Here is a 26,471-nt window from a genome sequence, read left to right on the forward strand (position 1 = left end):
GATGGAATTCCAGTTGAGCTATTTCAAATCCTAAAAGATGACACTGTGAAAGTACCTCACTCAACATGCCAGCAAACTTGGAAAACTCAGCAGTGGCCACAGGACTGGAAAAGGTCAGTTTTCATGCCAATCCCAAAGAAAGGCAATGTCAAAGAAAGCTCAAACTACCGCACAATTGCACTCATCTCACACGCTAGTAAAGTAATGCTCAAAATTCTCCAAGCCAAGCTTCAACAGTACGTGAACCGTGAACTTCCAGATGTTCAAGCTAATTTTAGAAAAGGCAGAGGAACCAGAGATCAAATTGCCAACATCCGTTGGATTATCGAAAAAGCAAAAGAGTTCCAGAAAAACATCTATTTCTGCTTTATTGACTATGCCAAAGCCTTTGAGTATGTGGATCACCACAAACTGTGGGAAATTCTTAAAGAGATGGGAATACCAGACCACCTTACACTCCTCCTGAGAAATGTGTATGCAGGTCAGGAAGCAACTGGACATGGAAAAAGGACATGGAAAAAGAGACTGGTTCCAAATAGAAAAAGGAGCACGTCATGTCCAGGAAGCAACTGGACATGAACTGGACATGGAAAAAGAGACTGGTTCCAAATAGAAAAAGGAGCACGTCAAGGCTGTGTACTGTCACCCTGATTATTTAACTTATATGCTGAGTACATCATGAGAAACACTGGGCTGGAGGAAGCAAAAGCTGGAATCAAGATTGCCGGGAGAAATATCAATAACCTCAGATATGCAGACACCACCACCCTTATGGCAGAAAGCCAAGAAGAACTAAAGAGCCTCTTGATGAAAGTGAAAGGAGAGTGAAAAAGTTGGTTTAAAGCTCAACATTGAGAAAACTAAGATCATGGGATCTTGTCCCATCACTTCATGGCAAATAGATGGGGAAACAGTGAAAACAGTGACAGACTACTTTGGGGCTCCAAAATCACTGCAGATGGTTGACTGCAGCCATGAAATTAAAAGACACTTGCTCCTTGGAAGAAAAGTTATGACCAACGTAGACAGCATATTATAAAGTAGAGACATTACTTTGCCAACAAAGGTCTGTCTAATCAAAGCTATGGTTTTTTCAGTAGTCATGTATGGATGTGAGAGTTGGACTATAAAGAAAGCTGAGCACCGAAGAATTGATGCTTTTGAACTGTGGAGTTGGAAAAGACTCTTGAGAGTCCCTTGGACTGCAAGGAGATCCAACCAGTCCATCCTAAAGATCAGTCCTGGGTGTTCATTGAAAGGACAGATGTTGAAGCTGAAACTCCAATACTTTGGCCACCTGATGCGAAGAACTGACTCATGTGAAAAGACCCTGATGCTGGGAAAGATTGAAGAAGGGAGGAGAAGGGGATGACAGAGGATGAGATGGTTGGATGGCATCACGGACTCGATGGACATGAGTCTGAGTAAACTTCGGGAGTTGGTGATAGACAGGGAAGCCTGGTGTACTGCAGTCCACGGGGTCACAGAGTCGGACACAACTGAGCGACTGAACTGAACCGACACACGTAAAATGACTGCTCCAGAATTTTCTCAGTTATATTTTAAAAATTTAGTCTTATTTCTGTTTTAGCTCAACTAGCAACTGTTTTTTTTGAAATGATCATTTTTAAACATTTCTCCTAATTTTGGTGAATTTGATAACAGCATATTGACCCCCTTTTTTTTGGAAGTCTTTTATCAGTAAAGAGATTCATACCGAAGTACATACTGGTGAAATGCTCTGATATCTGAAAAATACTTCAGGGAAAAAAAGTAAAAAAAATTGTGTGGGGCAGGCAAGAAGAATAAATGAGACAAAAACAGATGAATATTAACCATTGAATTTAGATGATGAAACATGGTATATTATTATTCTACATCTGTGTGTATTCAAAAATTTCCATAAAGGGGAAGAGAAATTGGATGAAGGCAGTCAAAAGACACAAACTTCCAATTATAAGATAAATAAGTACTAGGGATATAATGCACAACATGATAAATATAGTTAACACTGCTCAATGCTGTATATGAAAGTTGTTAACAAAGTAAATCCTAAGAGTGCTCATCGTAAGAAAAATAAAATTTTTTACTATTTCTTTAATTTTATACCTATATGAGATGATGGATGATCACTAAACTTACCGTGATAATCACTTCATGATGTATACAAATCAAATCAGTATGCTGACACCTTAAACTATACAGTGCTGTATGTATATAGATTAATATAACTGGAAGAAGAAAACCCAGAAAAGTCCCATAACAAAATGTTTTAAAGAGTATTTCAATATTCTCTTAGAGATTTTCTTTAAAGATGCTGCTGCTAAGTCGCTTCAGTCGTGTCTGACTCTGTGCGACCCTAAGGACAGCAGCCCTCCAGGCTCCTCTGTCCACAGGATTCTCTAGGCAAGAATACTGGAGTGGGTTGCCATTTCCTTCTCCCCTTTAAAGATGGAACTTTCACTAAACTACTGGCATACTCTTTTTTTTCTGACCTCTTCAAAATGCTGGCTTTCTATCAACGAGCAAGATTTTGACTCCAGGTCAATATAGGTTAGGGCACTACTAATAAAATTTACACTTGGAGGTACTATAAATAATGCAATAATGCAATATGACACTGGGTAGAAAAAAGGGAAGAACATCTTAATTATGGGAATATATTCCAAATTCTATTAATAATTTATTTTTCAAATTCTTAAAATCTAGTGTCAAGTTACATAAAAGGGATGGATTCCTTTAAATATTCTTCACTAAAGAAACTATACATATACTTACGTGGTATGGGAAGCACAACAGAAGGTGGAGGCTGGCCATGTCCTTGGGGAACAGGAAGTCTCATGCTGTGGCCAGGGCCTGGGCCTGGGCCTGGGCCCGGGCCTGGACCAGGGCCTGGGCCAGGGCCTGGCATTGGAGGCATTAACATTCCAGGAGGCGGTGGAGGAGGAAGCCCAGGAGGAGGTGGAGGGAAAGGAATCATGCTTGGTAGAGCAACTTCATCAACAACCAAGGGATCATTTCCATGATCAAACTGACAAAGGTCACCAAGTACACAGAATCCTCTTTCTGTAAGAATCAAAGATAAATTTCACTATGATCTACACTGAGTTCAGCAAACAATTCCCTGAAACATCCACCAATCTGATTTATGGAGTGCTTTTTGTGCAAGGAATTTAAAGCCTTCTTAGTGTTATTCTGTTACCATTGCATATTCCTGAGGTAGGAACAGGTGTACTCTCTACTTGCTATACTGTGACACTATGCTTTACTGAGACAGCAAATAATCAGGTCAAAAGCAGGCTACCAACCACTATCAGATTAACCCATTTGCTACTGAGTTTTCATAATAAAAATTCAGATATTTTAAATAACTTAACAAAGGTAGAGAGGATAAGGAATGTGAATTAGATGACCTACTTTCAACTATCTACTTTCATGATATTATTCTAAAGCAACAATTTTTGCTATAAGTTGAAACTTTAAATTATTCAACTGAGTATTATGTTCCAGGTTATTCACTGCAGAATTGTAACAGCAAAATATCTGAAACATCCCAAAAGTGTCGTAAGTTTAAACACATTTTTGTACATAGAGCATACAAAGAAGTATTAAAAAAAAAATGCTGAAGAAGCTCTTTATAGTTACTATATTTACATAGGATGACTGCCAGGAAATAATGTTAAGTGAAAGAAAAACAAAATGCATAGTATGAATGAAGTATAAATAGTATAAAGTACAATACCATTTATGTTAAAAACAGAGTGGGGGAGAATATGTTTTTATGTACACATGCATAGATTAAGTGGAAAGATACACAAGAAACTGACAACATAAAATTGGCTTTGAGAAGATCTTTGGGGCTGGGAAACCAGGGTAGGGGTGAGTTAATGCCTGAATCACGTGATTCTATTCCCTACTTAAAAATAAATAAAAAGAAAAAATATATACATTCTATATTTAAAGAAAAATGTTATGATGTCTAGTCATTTGCTATAAATAGCCTGGGAGCTGTGGAAGTATACATGAAAACAAGACTGCCTATGAGTTGACAACTGTTGATATGAGGTCATAGATACACTAGGATTAATTATATTACCTTGTGAATTTTTGTAAATATTTAAAATATTCCCATAATAAAAAACTAAAATAAATGCACACATTAACACCAATCCATTCATTCAAATGGAAAGTTAGCAAGTTAAAACTGTAAGTAGGTTATACATGCTTAACAAATCCCCAGGGTCAAACAGCACACAAAAAAATGACCATTCCTAGTGTCTACCAAATTCTGCAGTGTAATTACAGTGTCGGAAGTAAAGAGGAAAACAAAACATAAATTAAAGGGTCAAATCTGAACACTTTGTTAACAAGAGTCAAACTATTACATCCAACAAGTAAAGAAGCATATGCCAAAGAGATTCTCCTCCTCACTCATCCCTTTTAATAACATCCAGACTGTAATGAAATGGTATGTACTACTAGCAACATTTACTTTACTAGTACTCTGGGGTACAATATAAAAGAGAAGTTTTACCATCATAATCTCTGCATCGCCTCTTTGGTGGTGGGTTTCGACCAAAAGAATTGGAAGAGCTATGATTATTATAGTAATTAGACCAACTCTCCGTTGTGTTTTCAGAGTGGTGCGCAGGTGCGATCACAGTCACAGTGCTGGGAATAGACTGCGCCCCCGAGGAGTACTGCTCAGAAGAGTTCGGAGCCGGTGCAGACACAGGCGCATAGGAGCTCTCCAAGTCATTCCTTTCACTCTTAAACTTTGATCTTTCTCTATGTTCTGCTTTGGAGACAAAATAAAGACAAGAAACAAGTAAGACCAGATTTCTATATTGTTAAACTGTATTTTCTCACAGAAAAGGCAAGATGAGAATACTGAAGTAAATTTACTGAGCTGTCCATATTTTAAAGTGCTCTCATTATTACTATAGTCTAAAACCAGGAACATCAACAATGTGATGGGTCTTGACCAAGTAACTTGTATAAAATCATCTTTTACAACAACAATGTTGATATATCAACATCAATACATAATGAAGAAAGATCAGTTTCTCTACTGACTTAGTAAGAATGCTAAGAACTGACTTTCAAACTGATCTACCGCAATTTTTTTCTTTTTAAATACTCTAGCCAACCTTAAAGCAAATCAATTATTTTCAGGCAGGGGGTGGGGGTGTGGGTACAGAAAGAGACAACCCTCTCCCACCAGTAATAGTTTTGCTGATTAAAGGACACATGTTTCAATTATACAAAATGACTTAAATTTAGACATGTCCTATGATACATGAACAAATGGCTTCTTTTTAGACAAACTCCTTTGACTCCACCCTGAGAATAGAGCCCTGACTTTGTAACAAAAATCAAGTTTTTGTGACACAATTCCAGATTTTACATTGCTCAGATGTATTAAAGGTTGCTTGTTGGTGTTCAGTCCCTAAGTCATGTCTGACTCTTTGCGATCCCACGGACTGACTGCAGCATGCCAGGCTTGCCTGTCCTTCACTATATCCCGGAGTTTGCTTAGATTCATATCCATCGAGTCAGTGATGCTATCTAACCATTTCATCCTCTGCCGCCTCCTTCTCCTGTTGCCTTCAATGTTTCCATCAAAGGGATTCTGACACCCCTGTGATACAAGAAGACAAGCAACTATGGAGTTTTAGGGGGAAGCCACTTGGACTCACCAACACTCCTATTTGGATCCCGGTCTTTGCTGCGCCCCCGGCTTCGACTCCGACTTCGACTCAGGCCTCGGCTCTTACTCCGGCTCTTACTCCTGCCTCTTCTCCAGTCATACTTCTCACGGTACAGTTCATTCCGCTCATAGTACCGGTCGTAGTCTCTCCACTTGCCATCTTCTCTTTTCTTCTCCCGTGTCCTGTAATATACAGATATGAAAGCCATAGGTACACTACAGAAACCAGGACAGAAAACAAATCTGGAATATGAATTATCCTCTGTGATTCATCAAAATTCGTAACTTCTAAGCTTTTCCAGAGAGCCGTAAAACCACTGCGTAATTCCTCTAATCCATTACATAAAAAGAAAAAACATTCCCTTCAAGTATACTGGGTGGGGAGAAATAAAAAAAAGAGGTGAATCCAAAGCATGGGGAGGGGTAAAAGGAAAAACATATTTAAAACTAGAAAAGACAAAAAGTTCAAAACAAAGAGTTCCTAAACAAAAACTAATTTTTTGATGGTAGGCTGATGAATCAAGATATAAACTGCACTACTTGTAATATAAAATGCTATGGACAATTTTAATACTGAGCACCCCTAACCAAATGGAACATTTCATTAATATTCTCTAAGGAGACTGCTCCCACCTCTGAGCTCCTGGGGAAAGCACATAATGATTATTGTTTATAAAAGGAAGAGAAAGTATGACAAAGACAAAAAACACAGGGAATGGAAAAAAAAATTACTTCTTTAATCATTTTACAATGAGAGGAGTAGAGCATATGTCAAAAATCCTGCTAATGTCCTTATAAGGTAACTGGAAAGTGAGTTATCAATGTTTTCCTAATTAAAGATAAACACAAACCTTCGTTCACTAGATTCTGAACGAGTCTTCTGGGGACTAGGGTATTTCTTTTTTCTGCCATCTCGTTCTTCCTCTGCTGGCTCCTGAAATACCTACAAGAAAATATTCATTAGAAACAAGAACAGTTCTTCCAGAAACTATAAAACACATCCACCTGATAAATCTTTCTGGCCACAAGAGAGGGCATAAATATATTTAATACTACAATCAAATCACATCCCCCAAAGTTGGCCAACAGGAAGAAGTAAAAAAAAATGTTGAAATTACTTTAACAGCAATATGTTAAATTTTAAATCTCACCCTAATAGCAGTGTAGGAGGAAAACTAATTCATTCTTTAAAATATAACAGTAAAAATAACAAATCTCTACTTCTAAGTATCATATAGTAAAATGGTTTGTGTGTTTTCCTAATTATAAAATATATTCACAATATAATTCATTTGAGGAGAACTTTAGATTTATTTCACAGACAAAGTTTAAGGAACAAATGGTTAATTTAACCACTGCTATAAAACTAAGTATTTCGTGTGAATTATGGAAAAATGGTATCAGAATTATTGGAAATGTTAAGGCTTCTTTTAAAACTTGAAGTCAAGATTGACCAGAAATACAGAACTAGTGATTCTATTAAAATTTTTTAAACACAAGTTAATCTCAAAACAAATACATGGGACGTCCCTGGTGGTCCAGTAGTAAAGAATCCACCGCCAATGCAGGGCACGCGGGTTCAGTCTCTAGTCTGGGAAGATCCCACATGCCTCAGGCAACTAAGCCCATGCACCACAACCACTGAGCCCAGGTACCTAGAGCCTGTGTTCCACAACAAGAAAAGCCATCTCAATGAGACACCCACATACCACAACTAGAGAGTAGCCCCTGCAACTACACAAAGCTTACATGATCAACGGAGACCCAGCACAGCCAAAAATAAATAAGTAAAAAAATAAATATATGGCCTTTACTAGAGGGAAATTAAGACAAATGAAGACATTTGGAAGAGCTAAACAAATGCCCATCTAATGAGAGGCTCGTTTAAAAATGCACAAATCAGGAAATGAGTGAATGGAACAGAAGATAACAATTTAGTAAAATCCAGGCAACATAAAATGGCAGCCACAATATGACAACCATATGTTGCTGACAAAAACATTCTACAATTATTAAACTATATTTAAAAATCATTTTCTCTACCAATTCACAGGAAATACAGAGGATGCAATCAGCAAAATCCAGAGTAAAAAACTCCAGTGTCTGGAGCAAACGACTCAGTTTTTTGCTGAGCAAAATGACTTGCTCAGCAAATGACTGAGTTTCTTCAGTCATGAAGAAACTGACTCAGTTTCTTCAACAAAATAAAATTTAAGGGAAAAAAGGGGGTGATGAAAAGAAGAGAGTTATATAAGTAAGTAGGAAGCGGGGGGTTAAAAGATATAAAGAGACTTAAAAGATATCAACTTGGAGAACTTTATCCTTCTTTTTGCTTTTGTATATTCTCTAAAGTTTTTTTTAATGGACATCTATTAATTTCCTCTTTGAATTTTCCTAATTTTAGGGAAGTAATTTTCTAAACTACTAATTAGTTTTTCTAATAGGAAAACCTATTCTTCAAAAGTTAAAGGACCCAAAATAATAAAAACATAAAGCCAAACAAAAACCTGTGCATGAATGTTCATAGCAGTATTATTTATGATAGATAAAAAGTACTAACTATTTGCCTATTAATACAAATATCCATCAACTGATGACTGGATAAAGAAAATGTGATATATTCATAAAATGGAATATTATTCAGCCATGAAAAATAAAAGAGGTCCTGATACATGTTACAATGTGGAGGAACCTTTTAAGTGTTATGCTAAGCAGAAGAAGCCAGCCACAGAAGATTACATACCACGTACTTCTATTTATATGAAATGTCCAGAATAAGCAGATTTAATGAGACTGAAAATAGTTTAGTATATGGCCTGGGGTGGGGACTGGGACTGGAAGACCTGGAAGTAATGGCTTAATGAGCATGAAGTTTCTTTTTTAGATGCTGAAAATGTTCTAAAATGGACTATGGAGATGGTTATACAATTCTGAATACAATGAAAATTATCACATTTGTATATTTTACATAGGTGAATTGCAAAGCTGGTGAATTACGTATCAATAAGCTGTTTAAAAAAGTCAAAAGGGCATGCACAATACGAATGAATCTCATGTAAAAATAAGCTAAGGAAGCTAGACAAAAGAGTGTAAGACTTTTACATCCAGGGAGCATCCAGTAGGTTAAGGAAGTTAAGTTAATTATTCCTATGGGTATGGAAAATATACAAAGAAATCCAAAGCAATATGGGTGAAGTCTTATTCAGCATCCTGCAGTACATTGTCAAACATGATTTTTAATCTCAAGTATATTTAAGTTGAGAACAAATGAGTGCTTTCTTGCTATATAAATAAAATGCTTGATTTGTACAGATTTTAAAAAAAGTCTGTATGATTCTTATTACATAAACTGAAAAAAACAAGAATACACTGTATCCCTGGTAGTTCAGACAGTGAAGTGTCTGCCTACAATGCAGGAGACCTGGGTTCGATCCCTAAGTCGGGAAGATCCCCTAGAGAAGGAAATGGCAACCCACTCCAGTATTCATGCCCGGAAAATCCCATGGACCAAGGAGCCTGGTGGGCTACGGTCCATGGGGTCGCAATGAGTTGGACACGCCTGAGCAACTTCACTTCTTCACACTGTATTAGAAATAAGAGTAGCAGTAACCTTGGCATGAAGGAAGTGAGAGGGAATATGTAAGAAGGAATTAAAAAAAAAATGACACTTCAGCCAACTTGATTATTTAGATCTTGACTCAAACAAACGGGGAAAAAAATGGACATTTATGAACAATAAGCAATTTAAACACTGGGTATCTGATATTAAGGAGTTATTGTTACTTTTATATACAAGAATATTTGGAGGCTTTAAAAATATAACCTTTTAGAGATACCTACTAAATATTTATGAGGATGGCAAGTGGCTGAAGGTACAAAAAAGACAACTTCCTCCTTTCAATGTTATCTAACAATTACTTTAAACTATTATATTTACACACTATTCTACAAGCTATTATTTGTCAGTAATAACAATTAAGTTATGTATAAAAGCTAAGAAAATGGAAAAAATGCCAGACATTTGGGGTAGTATACATAGAAGCTGAAATCCATTTTCCACAATTTTCAAAATTACGATTCACTGCAAAGATACAAAATGAAATAGTGTAACAATTTGGTTTTTTTTCTTTAACTGTTCTTTCAAAACTCAAGATAATGTAATTTTCCTCACTCAAAGGAGCTATCTTTCAAACAGACACTTTCAATCCACTGACCTTCAGTGACTCTAAAAAAGGACACATGCTGCAAAAATTTTAACTTATTATACAAAGATGTAACCTATACCTTTTTAAAAAAAATTTCCCTGACCAGGGATTAAACCAATGCCCTCAGCAATGAAAGCACGGAGTCCTAAGTGCTGCATGCTTAGCTGCTCAGTCATGTCCGACTCTTTGCGACCCCATGGACTGTAGCCTGGTCTGGAGCCCACGAGGCTCCTCTATCCATGGGACTTTCCAGGCAAGAATACTGGAGTGGGGTGCAATTTCCTTCTCCAGGGGATTCTTCCCGACCCAGGGATCGAACCTGCATCTTCTTCCATGTTTCCTGCATTGTAGGCAGGTTTTTTACCCACTGAGCCATCGGAGAAGCCCTAAAGTGAAAGCATTAGTCACTCGGTCCTGACCGACTCTTTGCGACCCCATGGACTTTAACACACCAGGCTCCTCTATCCATGGAATTCTCCAGGTAAGCATATTGGAGTGGGTTGCCATTCTCTTCTCCAGGGAATCTTCCCAACCCAGGGATCAAACCTGGGTCTCCTACATTGCAGGCAGATTCTTTACTATCTGAGCCATCAGGGAAGCCCAAGGGCATGTTGCCTTCCCATTAGGGAAATAAACCCTGGGCCCCCATGACAGGTGGGGATACTCACCACTATACTAACAAGGACCGCCAGAATTCCCTAACCTATAACTTAAACCAAAAATTATACATTATCCAATATAGAAGAAAAGTTTCTTTGTATTTCCATTACCTGAAAAAACATACTGGGAGCCCATTCTTTTTTTTTAACTGATGTGTACTTGATTTACAATGTTGTGCTAATTACTGCTGTACAGCAAAGTGATTCAGTTACATATATATATATATACACACACACACACACACACACTTTATATTCTTTTCCATTATGGTTTATTATCACAGGATATTGAAAATAGTGCCCTGTGCTGTACAGTAGGACTATGTTGCTTATCCATTCTGTATATAAAAGTTTACATCTGCTAATCTCAAACTCCCACTCCACCCCTTTCCCAGTCCTCTCCCCCCGTGCAACCCATCAGTCCGTTCTCTATGTCCAATTAAAAGAGAATAACTTTTACAGAGGTCAACTACCAACTGAGGATGATACTGGTAATAAGAGCTAAGAAGTCCCTGCAAGCAAAAGAAAACTTTACATTACCTCTTCTTTAATTTCTTCTTTTTCTTGGACTGGTGGTTTTGGCTCAGGCTTAACTGGTTCCAAAGGAGGAAGGTAGTTCTTAGTATAGAGACTTTCAAATAGCTTATCCACAAAACCTGAAGTTTCTAAGGAGAAAATATAATATGTAAGTGTTACACAAAGGGAAATGAGGAATGACTAGTAGGTAACCAAACGTTTGACAACACACTCTATTGGCAAAATTGAGGAAAGTGGGACATCTCATTCAAAGCTGGTGGAACTAAAAATGAGTTTAACCCTTATGGGGGAGAAACCATTTCTGGGGTTTAAAACCCTTTAAAGATACTTGCACATGTACAAAATGATTTATATGCAAGATTGCCTGTTTGAGTATGTAAAAGATTGGCTAAAACCCAAATTTCCATGAATAAGAGACTAAATCATATGACAATCAAACAATAACACACAGAGGCTATAAAAAGAATAAGTACTGATAATATCAACGCTCCAAGATATAAAATTAAATATTGTATTCATATATATTTGCATTAAAGAGAACTCTGAAAGGACACAAAAATGACAAGGTAATGTACTAGGGGTGGGAAGGGATCAGATGAGGTGAGAGAGACTTTCATGATATACCTTTATATTGTTAGATTAACTAAATTGCATACTCAAATATTTATTTTTAAATTAGTTGAAAAATAAATTTTGACATGAGAATGGTATGAAAATATTTTGTGTTTTAAGTAAAACATGAAAAAGGCTGCTCTATTTTGTAACTTTTTCAGACTCTTTAATGGAGAGAACCAGAGGAAGTTATTAAAAATTAAATGTCAAGATATTTATATTATGTTATTTAAACCAAATTTAAGTCACTTCCAAGGGTCCTACCCCTCAGGAAGAACTAAAGAGGATATTAAAAGTATAATACAGATTCTGCTTACACCACAACTGTTACACGTTTTATACAAATAACTATTTCTAAAATGTCAAATTTTTTCTTCAGAAAAGCATCTTTTCATAAACTTTTTAGGTTATTAATTTGTGCAGTAAGCATTTCCATGATTATAAAATGGTAAGCTCTTCTTACACATAACTTTAAGACAAATTAATCAGACCATTTGAAAGACTTTATGATCAGAAGACTGTTTTCACATGCATCTGTATTTCTAAAGCACTTTTTAAAACATGTATTACTTTTGTAATTTAAAAGATACACACATCATTACTATCTTTAGTTAAAACTAAGCAATATTAATTAATACATTTAGAAAATACTCATCTGTACTGAAAGAATCCTATATTAATTTTGTATAAAAAGCCTTAAAAATGGACAAAAAATATGTAATCCTTAGTTTCAGACTGAGAAGTCATATGACTATCTTTTCTTTTTCAGAAGATACTTGAGCTAAAGGATCCTTTCTCATTACTAAATATAAAATATCCACATTCCTGTTTGTCCATTCAACAGTATTTATTGAGTATCTTCTATATGTCAAGTCTGTAGGTTTCGAGTCTCCAATTTTAACAAAGGAAAAGACAAACAGGAGGTGGAGAGAGACACACACAGATAAACAAGCAGATTAACATATAACATGACAGGGAGTAACAAATGCCATGAAAAAATAATAAAGCAAAAATGGGAAGAGGAGAGAGAAACCACCCTGAGAAGATGACATTTGAGAAGAGGCCAGAAACCATGAGAAATCGTGTTTCAAGCAAGGGTAAAACAGTGTTCAAAAGCCCTCATTTGGGAACATGTTTGCCATGCTGAACAAAACAGCAAGGTGGTCCATGTGGCTAGAATGGAACAAATGACAGGGAGTGGTAGGAGATGAGGTCAGACAAGCAGCAGGGAGGCCCCCAGGAAGCTCCGCAGACTAGGAACAAGATTTTGCTAAGAAGATGAGAAGTTAAAGACACACAGAGAAGAGGAGCATGCCCATTTCTTCTTGCATATCAAGAAGCCCCAGTCAAGAAGGAGAAAAAGTTACCTTCATTGTCTTAATAAACAGTAAGAATAAGAATCTTTAAAATTGTTACTCTTTAACCATTAACTAGGCTCTACCACAAGCTCCAAGGATTCATTCACTTAAAAAGTACTTGAATTACAACTGCCTCAATATCGGAGAGGAGCAGAGTAGGAAAGGGAAAAAAGTTTTGCCGAATACACAATAAATAATTAAGCATGAATAGGTATATTCAAGTATTTAAAGAACTCTGACCAATTTATTTCCTTTCAAGCTTTATCTTTAAGATTTTATCAGGAAGTTTTAAATTTAAAATCTCTATTCAAATACTTGGTTGAAGGCCTATAATAATTACCTTTTTGTAAAAATACGTCAAGTTGATCAGCACAAAAGGCTTTCAATTCTTTCTCAGGTTTGTCCTTCTTGACCAGTGCTACAACATAGTTGGCTAAGGCTGAAGGGTCAGCATCACATCTAGTTAGACAAAGAGAAAACAAGTATTTTTAAACATTTTTTTCAAATACTGATGTCATTAACGAAACCACCCCTATTTTGGAAGGCTTCAATAAAAAACTTTATTTTAAAAAATGACTGCAAACACAGGCAACTATCGTTAACAAAGAACATATTTATAAATATGATACAGTTAAGTTTTTCTTTTCCTGCTTATTTTTATAAAATAATGTGCCTCCTATTTTTAATGTTCCAATTATACTCAGAACTTAGGACTGAATCTACATTTATTTGCTCTCAGTGGTAATAGGGAAAGGATGGCAATGGACTCTTAAGGTGCAGCTTGACTCCCAGGCTGTAGAAGCGCTGTAGATCTGCTCAGGAACTCTCTGTTCTGAGTGATCAATGAAGAAGCAGGGGAAGTGATGGGACAGCTTTTCCATTCTCTGTAATGCCAAGCACCAACATCTAAAAATGGCCATTTCTACCTCTAATCTTCTCAGTGAGTATCTTAAGGATCATTTTAAGACAAAAAGTAAGAACACAAAAAGCATGTCACCTTAAATTTTACTGGCAAACACTTCAGCAGCTATTAGGAAGAAAGAAAAGATTGGGGCGTTAGAACAGGAAGGATAAGAGAAGTGGTGAAAGCGCAGCAGAGATAACCTTTATTTACATCACTTTTTTTTCTAGTCAGTAGTAACCTGACTTTGACATTCTAAGTTATCTCTTATGCCAGGGCAGCACAAGATCCTTGAGTTGCCAACTCCTAATGTACAGCAATCCGCCAGACTTAACATTTTATATATATTACAAGTAATAGCAAGTTTTCTTCTTATAAAAAATATACATACACACGCTTATATATTTATATTCTATTTTCCCCATAAATGTACATTTAAGTATCATATATCCTTTGTGGCTTCACAGCACTGTTGTGAAGATAAAATGAAAAAACTCAGAATGACAGGAGGTAAAATCATTATGCAAGCAAAATGATTATATCCCTATAAAATACTAATCTTATTCTATGATCCTTGGGCCTCTACTATAAATCAGAAAGTTAAAAAAGTTTCAGCTCAAGGTATCAATCACATTTCCAATAATGTATGAAATTAGTAAGTAAAAAACAACACCAACACCCTTACTTCCTTTCTAGTGTATACTTTTAAAACATTTATGCACCAAATTCTGAGAGCAAATTTCAATTCTACCAATTTTACAAAACTCAAAACTAATTAAAAAAAATGATGGGCAAATGTCAGAGTGCACTAGGAGTCTAAGTACACAGATGATGAGTTATGTATTAATTAAAAGAAAACTGGGATCCTTAAATAAAACGATTGTATTTTGGAGAATTATGAACAGATTACCTTAATAAATCCAACTGCTAAATTCTAAAATGGACATATAGCATCTCCAATTATATTCTAAACACAGAGAGAAAGGATTTTTTTATTTAAATAACTAAGAATAACAGAAAAGAAGCAATGTTATTTTCCCTGATCTTATGGGAACCTTCGAGGAGTCTCACGACCTAACAGGTATAACACTGGGTAAGAATATGAGGTTTCCAGTGAGAAACAGGCAAAACTCAGATTACTGGAAAATGAGGTGAGTTAAACAAATCCAGGTATCTTCTACATATGGTTAGTATTCAGACTCTAAAAAACAAATGCAGAATTAGGTTGTTTCTGATGAAATACATTTTGATGTAACACTGATAAAACTCAAGATGAATAGTTACAAGAAGGTAAGAGTAGACACCAAGAAAAGATTATAGATTCTAAATATTTGTTTAATGTGAGTGAACCAGTGATTGTTAATAAATGATAGTTAGAATTCTGCACCAAATACAAAAAGCACGTTTACAGCCAAAGGAATGGGACCATTTAAATTTAACAGCTCCTATGCAATCTCAAAAACGACAGAATGATCTCTGTTCATTTCCAAGGCAAACCATTCAATATCACAGTAATCCAAGTCTATGCCCCAACCAGTAACACTGAAGAAGCTGAAGTTGAACGGTTCTATGAAGACCTACAAGACCTTTTAGAACTAACACCCAAAAAAGATGTCCTTTTTCACTATAGGGGACTGGAATGCCAAAGTAGGAAGTCAAGAAACACCCGGAGTAACAGGCAAATTTGGCCTTGGAATACGGAATGAAGCAGGGCAAGAGTAATAGAGTTTTGCCAAGAAAATGCACTGGTCATAGCAAACACCCTCTTCCAACAACACAAGAGAAGACTCTACACATGGACATCACCAGATGGTCAACACCGAAATCAGACTGATTATATTCTTTGTAGCCAAAGATGGAGAAGTTCTATACAGTCAACAAAAACAAGACCAGGAGCTGACTGTGGCTCAGATCATGAACTACTTATTGCCAAATTCAGACTGAAATTGAAGAAAGTAGGGAAAACCACTAGACCATTCAGGTATGACCTAAATCAAATCCCTTATGATTATACAGTGGAAGTGAGAAATAGATTTAAGGGCTTAGATCTGATAGATAGAGTGCCTGATGAACTATGGAATGAGGTTCGTGACATTGTACAGGAGACAGGGATCAAGACCATCCCCATGGAAAAGAAATGCAAAAAAGCAAAATGGCTGTCTGGGGAGGCCTTACAAATAGCTGTGAAAAGATGAGAAGTGAAAAGCAAAGGAGTAAAGGAAAGATATAAGCATCTGAATGCAGAGTTCCAAAGAAGAGCAAGAAGAGATAAGAAAGCCTTCCTCAGTGATCAATGCAAAGAAATAGAGGAAAACAACAGAATGGGAAAGACTAGAGATCTCTTCAAGAAAATTAGAGATACCAAGGGAACATTTCATGCAAAGATGGCCTCGATAAAGGACAGAAATGGTATGGACCTAACAGAAGCAGAAGATATTAAGAAGAGGTGGGAAGAATACACAGAACTGTACAAAAAAGATCTTCACGACCCAGATAATCACGATGGTGTGATCACTCATCTAGAGCCAGACATCCTGGAATGTGAAGTCAAGTGGGCCTTAGAAAGCATCACTATGAACAAAGCTAGTGGAGGTGATGGAATTCCAGTTGAGCTATTCCAAATCCTGAAAGATGATGCTGTGAAAGTGCTGCACTCAATATGCCAGCAAATTTGGAAAACTCAGCAGTGGCCACAGGACTGGAAAAGGTCAGTTTTCATTCCAATCCCAAAGAAAGGCAATGCCAAAGAATGCTCAAACTACCACACAATTGCACTCATCTCACACGCTAGTAAAGTAATGCTCAAAATTCTCCAAGCCAGGCTTCAGCAATATGTGAACCGTGAACTTCCTAATGTTCAAGCTGGTTTTAGAAAAGGCAGAGGAACCAGAGATCAAATTGCCAACATCCGCTGGATCATGGAAAAAGCAAGAGAGTTCCAGAAAAATATCTATTTCTGCTTTATTGACTATGCCAAAGCCTTTAACTGTGTGGATAACAATAAACTGTGGGAAATTCTGAAAGAGATGGGAATACCAGACCACCTGACCTGCCTCTTGAGAAATTTGTATGCAGGCCAGGAAGCCACAGTTAGAACTGGACATGGAACAACAAACTGGTTCCAAATAGGAAAAGGAGTACGTCAAGGCTGTATATTGTCACCCTGTTTATTTAACTTATATGCAGAGTAAGTACATCAGGAGAAACGCTGGACTGGAAGAAACACAAGCTGGAATCAAGATTGCTGGGAGAAATATCAATAACCGCAAATATGCAGATTACACCACCCTTATGGCAGAAAGTGAAGAGGAACTCAAAAGCCTCTTGATGAAAGTGAAAGTGGAGAGTGAAAAAGTTGGCTTAAAGCTCAACATTCAGAAAACGAAGATCATGGCATCTGGTCCCATCATTTCATGGGAAATAGAGGGGAAAACAGCAGAAACAGTGTCAGACTTTATTTTTGGGGGGCTCCAAAATCATTGCAGATGGTGACTGCAGCCATGAAATTAAAAGATGCTTACTCCTTGGAAGGAAAGTTATGACCAACCTAGAGAGCATATTCAAAAGCAGAGACATTACTTTGCCAACAAAGGGCCATCCGTCTAGTCAAGGCTATGGTTTTTCCTGTGGTCATGAATGGATGTGAGAGTTGGACTGTGAAGAAGGCTGAGCGCCAAAGAATTGATGCTTTTGAACTGTGGTGTTGGAGAAGACTCTTGAGAGTCCCTTGGACTGCAAGGAGATCCAACCAGTCCATTCTGAAGGAGATCAGCCCTGGGATTTCTTTGGAAGGAATGATGCTAAAGCTGAAACTCTAGTACTTTGGCCACCTCATGCGAAGAGTTGACTCATTGGAAAAGACTCTGATGCTGGGAGGGATTGGGGGCAGGAGGAAAAGCGGATGACTGAGGATGAGATGGCTGGATGGCATCACTGACTTGATGGATGTGAATCTGAGTGAACTCTGGGAGTTGGTGATGGACAGGGAGGCATGGCGTGCTGCGATTCATGGGGTCGCAAAGAGTCGGACACAACTGAGCTACTGAACTGAACTGACTATGTATCCATAAAGTGCACTAAGAATGAAGGAAATCACCAGTCTGAAATAATGATTCACATCAATTGAATGGTGAAACAAATACATTGGGAAGTTTGTTGCTGTGATTTTTTTTGTACCTTTATGATTGCTCTTATTTATTCTTTCATCACCACTTACCATACTCTTTTAAATCTGACAATTAAAATATTATAGTAGCTATGATACCAATAGTAGCTATAATAGCTACTATAATAGTAGCTACTATTATAGCTACTATTATAGTAGCTACTATTTTAACTGCTATAATATTATAGCTACTATTATAGTATAGCTACTATTATAGTATAGCTATAGCTACTATTATAGTATGGCTACTATTATAGTATGGCTACTATTATAGGTACGATTATAGTATAGCTACTATAGTAGGTATACTGTAATAGTAGCTATGGTAGTAGCCATACTATAATAGTAGCTATGGTACCAACTTTCCTGGACAAGGAAAAGGCTACCCACTCCAGTATTCTGGCCTGGAGAATTCCATGGACTGTATAGTCCATGGGGTTGCAGAGTCGGACATGACTCAGAGACTTTCACTGACACGGACATGATACCAATACTAATAGTAGACCAAAGAGACTTTCAGAAGTATGTCACAAAAATATGAGCATGACTAAGACCCTTGATAGGTTACAAGACAAATGCAGGGCCACTTCCTACTTCTCTTACACAAAAACAGTACCCAAAGAGTATTAAAATCATTTCGCTCTTGGGACTTGCGCGGTTGTCCAGTGGCTAAGACTCCACTCTCCTAATGCAGGGGATCTGGGTTTCAATCCCTGCTCAGCGAACTAGATCCCACATGCTGCAGCTAAGAGTTCACATGCTGCAATGAAAGATCAAAGATCCCATATGCTGCAGTTAAAACCCAGTGCAGCCAAAATAATTAATTTTTTTTAAAAATCCCTTTTAGCTCTCATTTATAACCAAAGCTATGGAAATTCATTTCTGCCTAACTATAGGGACAAAGTATATCTTGGAAAGAGGTTTTAAAATTATGGGGCCATGGCCATGTTAAACACATGTTTCTAGACAAAAAGGGGCTTCCATTATAACAAAGAGATTAGGAAAGGTAATAATATCCACCAAAAAGTACTATTCTATAGTCTTTAAAAGGTCTTAATAGCATGTGTGTGCATGTGCTAAGTCACTTCAGTTGTGTTTCTTTGCAATCTTATGAACTGAAGCCCACCAGGCTCCTGTGTCCATGGGATGCTCCACACAAGAATACTGGAGTGAGTTGCCATGCTTTCCTCCAGGGGATCTTCCCAACCCAGGTATCAAACCCGCATCTCTTATGTCTCTTGCACTGGCAGGTGGGTTCTTTACCACTAGCCCCACCTGGGAAACCCCTTAATACCATGATCAATTATTATTCATTTTACAGATGCCTAAATTTGTAAATATGTAAAGACAAATCAAGTGATCCATTCAAAACCAGGGAGACAGCTTACCTGTGGAACTAAAACTCAGTGTCAATTCCATGCAAGTAAAATCTATCACAGCATATACATTTTTTCTAATGTTTATCTGCACAACAAATTAATGTATTCTAAGCCTCATCGGTAATCACCTTTCAGTTAAAATAAAGAACCATAAGAAGTTTCCTAAAGTTTAATGGAAGTTACAAATGAGGATTCTTTAAAATTCACATCTTGCATACTGTTCTACAAACATGTTTCTATTATCTATTTTTATTTAAAAGAATAAAAATTGCTTAGAATGAATTTTTATCACGAGAAGTTAATAGAAATATTGCCCAGGAATGTCTTATCTGTAAAAATCTCAAATCTGTCTTTTTTCTTCTTAATGAAATCACGATTGCGGGTATTAACACATCCACTGAGCTATCAACTCAGCCTTGCAGATACTTTTAGTAATCTGATTTTCTCAATGTGCCTAGCTGCTGGCTACTGCACTACTACTATTGTGTAGGAAACAAAAATATTGGTACTTCCACGTCTTTTCAAATGAAAGCCTTCACATTCCCCATCATTACTTAGGGGCTTTCATGAATGAAGATGATGTGGAAGAAAATACCCCTAGATTTATCTGGAGGGGAAAAATAGATGTTACTCAGTTGCAGACACCATTGCGATACCCTGGCACAGTAGCCACCAGCTAAGCACACTCAGAAAATGAGACTACTTTAAAAAAAAAAATCATACTTTTCTAATTGTGACCAACCTAAATACACATGAGGACATTAATTAGACATTTACTAAATGTTAAGGAAATGCCAACCTTCTTGCTGGGTAATGGAATTACTTTGAACATGACAGACCTTGCCCCTCAGTCACAAGGAAATGAAAAAATAATAATTATAGTACAAAATATCAAATGGCTAAACAAAGAGATTAATAATGAAGTAACAACACTGTGAGAGGATGAACAAGACATTGGTAGGAAACAAGGCTATGAAGGCAATATATGGCTCCTAGCCTACAGCAAATGGGCCAGGGAGAATGAAGTCAGAAATATTTAGGAGTCACACCAAAGAACATAAGAACAAATACGTTCCTAACTTAGTATACTAAAACTTGCCAAGAAGTGTTTGTGCCAGAGTAAGTCTTCTATGAAATAGTGAGTGGTCTTCTTAAACACGTCCCACAGAACTTTAGAGGGACATCAATTCTTTGAATCTACTACATATGCTTTAGAAAATTATCAGTACTTTTCAGTCTTAAGAACATACCTACAAAATACTCATTTTATCCTTGCAGTTCATTTATCAAGATGTGAGATCTAACAAGCTGCTACATGGTGATTCTTCTTCCCATTTGAGCAACTGCAGAGATTTCTAGTCAAAATTAATTTGGTATGGATTGCAAATGTACAAACAGCATGTAAACTTTAGAGTTCAACCCAAATACACACCCCCTGACCACTGGGTCAATAGAATCATCCCAATGAACATTATTGTGTCTTTTCCATCATACTCAGAAATGACATAAAGTCAATGTTTTACAGCTTTTTTTTTTTTTTTAACAAAGACCTTGATATGACCCAAACTCACAGAAACTGCACATCAGGTTGATGGGTTTCTCTACCAATTCTTGTCTAGGGCCTGCAATGAGAATCTGTCATGCACTAGACTGATTATTCTGTAAGCAGCAGAAGGACTTAACACTAGTATTAATAAGTATTTTTGCAAAAAGAGTTTAATATATTTTCACATTTCAAAAACCATAAAATTCATTTATATTTAATGATTCTGGTACATAAAATACTTTTTATAGTCTGCATTATTGCAAGATAGGTAAAAGGTTAATATAATTAATTGTTTAACACAGAAAGGTAAGAAAACTCTCCAAAGTCAGTGACTCAAATATAGATCTAGAAACTAAATGCCCTGCATCGCACAATGATGCTCTACCGAAAGATGACAGATAAATGGATGAATGCAACTGTTCAGAAAGTATTACAAACCCTATCACTCTCTTCAAAACATGTATCAAGGCAAGTTTTTTTGGTTATTCATAGCTTTTTTTTTTCTTTCAGTTTGAGATATAATTGAACTATGTATGTCTGAATTGTACAGCATTAATGATTTTACTTACATATATGAAATGTTACCATGATAAATTTAGTGAACATTCATTTTACATAGATACAAAACAAAAACAAAAAACACATTTTTTCCTTGTCATGAGAAGTCAGGATTTTATCTCAACTTTCATATGTAACACACAGCAGTGTTAATTATATTAATCATGCTTCACATTCTTAGTACTATATATCTTGTACCTGGAAGTTTGTACCTACTTACTATCTTCATCCAACTCTCCTCCTCTGGTAAAGACAACCCCACCTCTGGTAATCACAAATCTGATCTCTTTTTCTATGAGTTTGTTTGTTTGTTTTTGAAGTAAAATTGACTTAAAACACTTATGTTAGCTGCTGGTGTACAACACTGTGATTTGGTATTTTTATACATTACAAAATTATTATCACACGACAAATTTTTACAATAAACCTAATAAGCAGCAGTGAATTAGATGTACTTATATATATTCAATATATATAAAATAAAAATAACTTAAAACATTCCTCATTAAAGACAACATTTTTGGTAGAAATGCATGTTTGTTATTTTAAAATGCTTGCTTGAATGTTTTCTAAACTTGTAGAAATTTCTCCACTGGCTGATTTATCCTCTAAATTTACTTAGAACCTTATCTTTAAGGAGTCCAGATAGTTCAAGTGAGCAGTTATTTGTAATAAAAAGAAATCATGACATGTCCTACTCATGTATAATCCCTACATAGTCTCTATAACTAGGATATCTAGAAGATTTTGAAACAGAAGGAAGATGAGGACCCCAAACAAGATCTGTGTTCAGTCTGTTCATGCAGCAGTAGGAAGAGAGATAAACTCCTGGACTAAGATGGTTTCTCTCCCTTTTACTGCACTGCCAATGAAAATGGTACTAGGTGGCCCACAGCTAGTTCAGGAGTGCTTTCTTCTAGTCTCCCTCCCCCTGTCCCTCCTCTAATAAGGTAACAGATATGCCCCACATCTACAAAAGGAGTGGAAACAGATAAGCTCTAACAGTATGAGATTTCTAATTTGTCTATGGGGCACAAACACATACAAACTAGACTGGTTTCATAATATTTTGTTACCTGACTTCATTTCACTAATGACAAGGTGGACCACACTTAAAAATCCCTAAAAATCAAAACCTTTTATAATTCAGTTACTTTTTTTTTTTTGGGGGGGGGGGGGGGGCATCCATGTGGCTTGCAGGATCTTAGCTCCCAGAATGGAGATTGACCCAGGTCCACGACAGTGAAAGCACAGAGTCCTAACCACTGGACCACCAGGGAATTCCCTAAATTTAGAAAATTTTAAATTAAGCTAAATAAGAAAGTGCAACAGGAAATCATGTACATAGCTACAGTCTGATTAAAACATATCCACTGCAACTACATTATATGAAAGCATGACAACTGCTCTGAAATGCTGTGTTGTAGCAACATGCCAATCTCCCATGAAAATTTTCTTGAATCTGGAATATGCAAAAAGTAAACTTACAAATACAACCCACTTCAGCATATCATTTCTTACATTTTAGGATGTCTAAACAAAAAATACTCTCCCATGACAACATACTAAGAATGAGAATATATGTGACATTTCCACTTGTCTTTACTGCTTATTATGAACACTTTCACCCAAATCCATTACCTATAGGAGTTAAAAATAAGTATTTATTTTGTAATTTTGTAGTTCTAGGAAGATCATCTATATTATTAAGTCTAAGCAGTGATTTTAGATCTTTCTTAACACTAAAAAAGTAACAAAAATAATATTTAAAAGAGACATGATGTGACCTTTATGTTGAAGATATAACTCAAAACAAGTGGGGAAACTAATCATTTTGAAAGATAACTTTTACCCATAAAAATTACAGAATATATATGAATAAAATCAATATAAATAGTCCAAAAAAACTGGTGAAAGCACCCTAGGGAGACTTAAGTTCCCACCCAAACTAAATTCTGACAATAAGAAAAAAATCAAAAAATATTACCCAGACCAAAACATTTTAGGGAGCTTTAAAAAAATAATTAACTATAATATTAAAACTTGTCACCTTCTTCTGAAGACATAAAATACACATTTAATACTTTCAAAAGTACTACCAACATTTAATACTTTCAAAAGTATCTACCATCCAACTAAAAACACAAAGGTTCTCCTGTTCTATATTTTAATAGACCTTTTTCTATTCTTAGCCTCTTCCATATATGGTCAATTTCACTAACTCTACTTCATGATTTCCCACCTTCATCACAATCCATTTCCACCTTTGTGCTCCAATCTTGATACTGTATGTAAGAAAAGTATGATGCACACTCAAGAGGCCCATATTCTTCAATAAAACTTTTAAGTGTGCCCAGAAGTCATTTGCATATTACTTAGACCATCACTAATGTAAAACTCAGAAGCCCTTAGTGTACATTCATTCATACCTGTGCTCTAGTCATATACATATCCTCAGAAAGCAAATACCACTTCAGACATCAAAATTCCCTTAATGCTGTCTCACTTTACCATCCTACCATCTTCACAAGGCTGACACACTGGACTACAAATGAGTCTTCCTAGGTGTTACCATCCCAACCCAAGAAACAGAAATAGCAAAACATCAAAAGTTAGTTAACAGGATTTCTCAGGAGCACAAGGAAAGAGACAAACAGGGAAGTAGCAGTCTCCTAACAACCAACTTCACCACACCTCCCGAATTACCCTTTATTTCCACCTCTGCAAAAACTCAATTTTTCCACTAAAATTATCTGATCTAATGAATCAAAGCCTACTCATCTCTTCTACTCCTTTTCTTTCAGCCAGAAAGCCCTCACCTCCAGTAGGAGGAAAAGTATTAAGTAGAAATGACAAAGGGGCAGCAAATGATTCCTTCCCTTCCCATGCCTTCTTTCCCAAGAGAGTTAGTTATCACCTCCTCCCACCCTCCCTCCAGCTTTTCCTCTTCCCTCACTGAGATACCTTTCAGAGACTACCTATACCCCAGTGTCCCAAATTAACACTTCACCATCTCATCCCTTTAAAACGGTTACAAAACCAACAGAAAGTTCATATCTTCGCTATTCCTTTATTTCAAGGGTCCCAACAATATTTCCACCATACTACTCCAGATATCAGAAACAAGCCACTCACCAATAATCCTACACGGCAATCCTCAGTAGTTACAAAACTCTTTCTTTCCACTACCCGTTTCATTATTCCAATACCTGCATCTAAAAATCCCTTGGTGCTGCCGGTATACCCCTTTCAGCCTGTCCTCCAATAATATTAGATACTCGAGTAGTCCTTTCAACCCCCAGTCAAACTTACAAAACCTTACTTTTCCCAACCCCTAATGGTATTTAAAAATCATCAGCTCTCTTGGCACTATCAACTCCTCAATAATAGCATCCCTTAATAGGCTTATCAAATTCCTAATAATTCCCAAAACACTTCAGTGTCCACAAATCCCTATCCACTACCGTATTTTAATTCAATATTCTTGAACCCTTAGAACTCATCAGTAATCGCTCTAAAGCCCTTAATGTCCCTACTCTCCTTTTCTCCCTTCATGCTTCCAAAAGGTCCCCAATACTCCGCTTCTAGATCGTTTAGTCCCGGAATAATATTGTTTGTAAAACCCTTGATATCCTGCTACTCCCTTCAAGATCCCGATATTCTAAAATCCCTCAAGAGCCCCGATTACTCTCTCAGTTCTAAAAGAGCAGTATTTTAAATTCCCTCACTTCCCGCTACCCTTTTGAGCACCCCAAAATGTGTATTTCAAAAGCCCTCGCTGTCCTCCCCGCCTCCCCCCCCCCCCCCCGCCCAGTTCCCAGAGCCACACCGCCTCTACGTCCCTTGCTCTCCTCCCCCCACCCCCCCACAATGGTGATAGTACTACAGAGAAGACGTCGCCAGGACCTCCCGACCGCTGCCCCTCCGCTCCGCCCTCCCCCACGCCGCTTCCCCTCCCCCCACGCCCCCGCGGGCCCCCAACGCCCACGTTCGCCAGCCCCGGCCCAGCCTGCCTCACTCACATCGGCTCCAGTAACTTGGCCAGCCAGGACTTGAGGGCATCCACATCCTCTATGAGCATGGTGCAGGGAAGGCGGGCTCGGCCGCCGCTCTTGTTCGGGCCTGCCGCGAGTCGCCCCCCGCCGCCTCCTCACGCCTTCTTCACAGCTCCGGGTGCCTCAGCCCACCGGGCATCTTAGAGGACTTCAATCTACTCCCCCGGCCGGGGCCTAACAGGAACTAACCCAAGAGCCCTCGCTCAACCTAGCCCGACGGCACAGGAGAGGGGGGAGATAGCGTCGAGTGGCGAGCGCTGGAACCAATAGGAAAGAGAGGGCCTGCGCGCAAAGCCAATGAAAAGGCTCGTTCGGCCCGCCCGCCGGTCGTACCCAGTAAATGAGGAGGGATTTAGCAAGGTAGGTAGAGAGCTTACGTGAACTCCTGGTGCAAGATGGTATCTTAGAGAAGGTGCTGTGGCTCTTAAAGGGGCCGCGACACTTTTTTTTTTTTTTTTTTAACCACGCCGCCGCCCGCCGCGGAAAACCGGTGTCTGCTGCTGGGAGTGCCTGGGGGAACCCGGTGAGCCCCTCAGCCTGGTTCCTTCCTCCCGTTTTTTTCCTGGAAACACACACTAGTGTCCCGAAATGACTCAGCTGTAGTAAATCTGCAACATAACGTGCAATACGTTCACGTTCGACACTGTGCACAGAACGCAAAATTTTACTTTTTTCCCCTCACACGCTCTTTTTGCTCGGCACGCATGCTGGTATCTTTTGCTGCTGTGCTTAAATTATGCACAATGCTATGGCAACCCTTCCTTGGACTCCAATAATCGTCATTTT

General features: G+C 37.5%; 1 protein-coding gene across 2 annotated transcripts in view; it reads right to left on the reverse strand.

Annotated features, from left to right (window-relative positions):
• Positions 1 to 25,913, reverse strand: part of RBM27 (RNA binding motif protein 27) — a 60,872-nt gene extending 34,959 nt beyond the window's left edge. The window contains exons 1-7 of one of the 2 annotated variants that reach the window (XM_027546078.1): positions 25,653 to 25,913; positions 13,422 to 13,540; positions 11,115 to 11,239; positions 6,562 to 6,653; positions 5,700 to 5,893; positions 4,535 to 4,798; positions 2,779 to 3,066 (exon numbers count right to left, since the gene is read on the reverse strand). In XM_027546078.1, coding sequence (XP_027401879.1) covers positions 2,779 to 3,066; positions 4,535 to 4,798; positions 5,700 to 5,893; positions 6,562 to 6,653; positions 11,115 to 11,239; positions 13,422 to 13,540; positions 25,653 to 25,711 — 1,141 coding nt within the window. In that variant the 5' untranslated portion in view covers positions 25,712 to 25,913. The remainder of the gene's footprint in view (positions 1 to 2,778; positions 3,067 to 4,534; positions 4,799 to 5,699; positions 5,894 to 6,561; positions 6,654 to 11,114; positions 11,240 to 13,421; positions 13,541 to 25,652) is intronic. The other variant, XM_027546079.1, reaches the window with a different exon arrangement.
• Positions 25,914 to 26,471: the final 558 nt, after the last annotated feature.

The sequence above is a fragment of the Bos indicus x Bos taurus genome, chromosome 7, assembly GCF_003369695.1.
Source record: "Bos indicus x Bos taurus breed Angus x Brahman F1 hybrid chromosome 7, Bos_hybrid_MaternalHap_v2.0, whole genome shotgun sequence".
In the NCBI taxonomy this organism is placed as follows: Eukaryota; Metazoa; Chordata; class Mammalia; order Artiodactyla; family Bovidae; genus Bos; species Bos indicus x Bos taurus.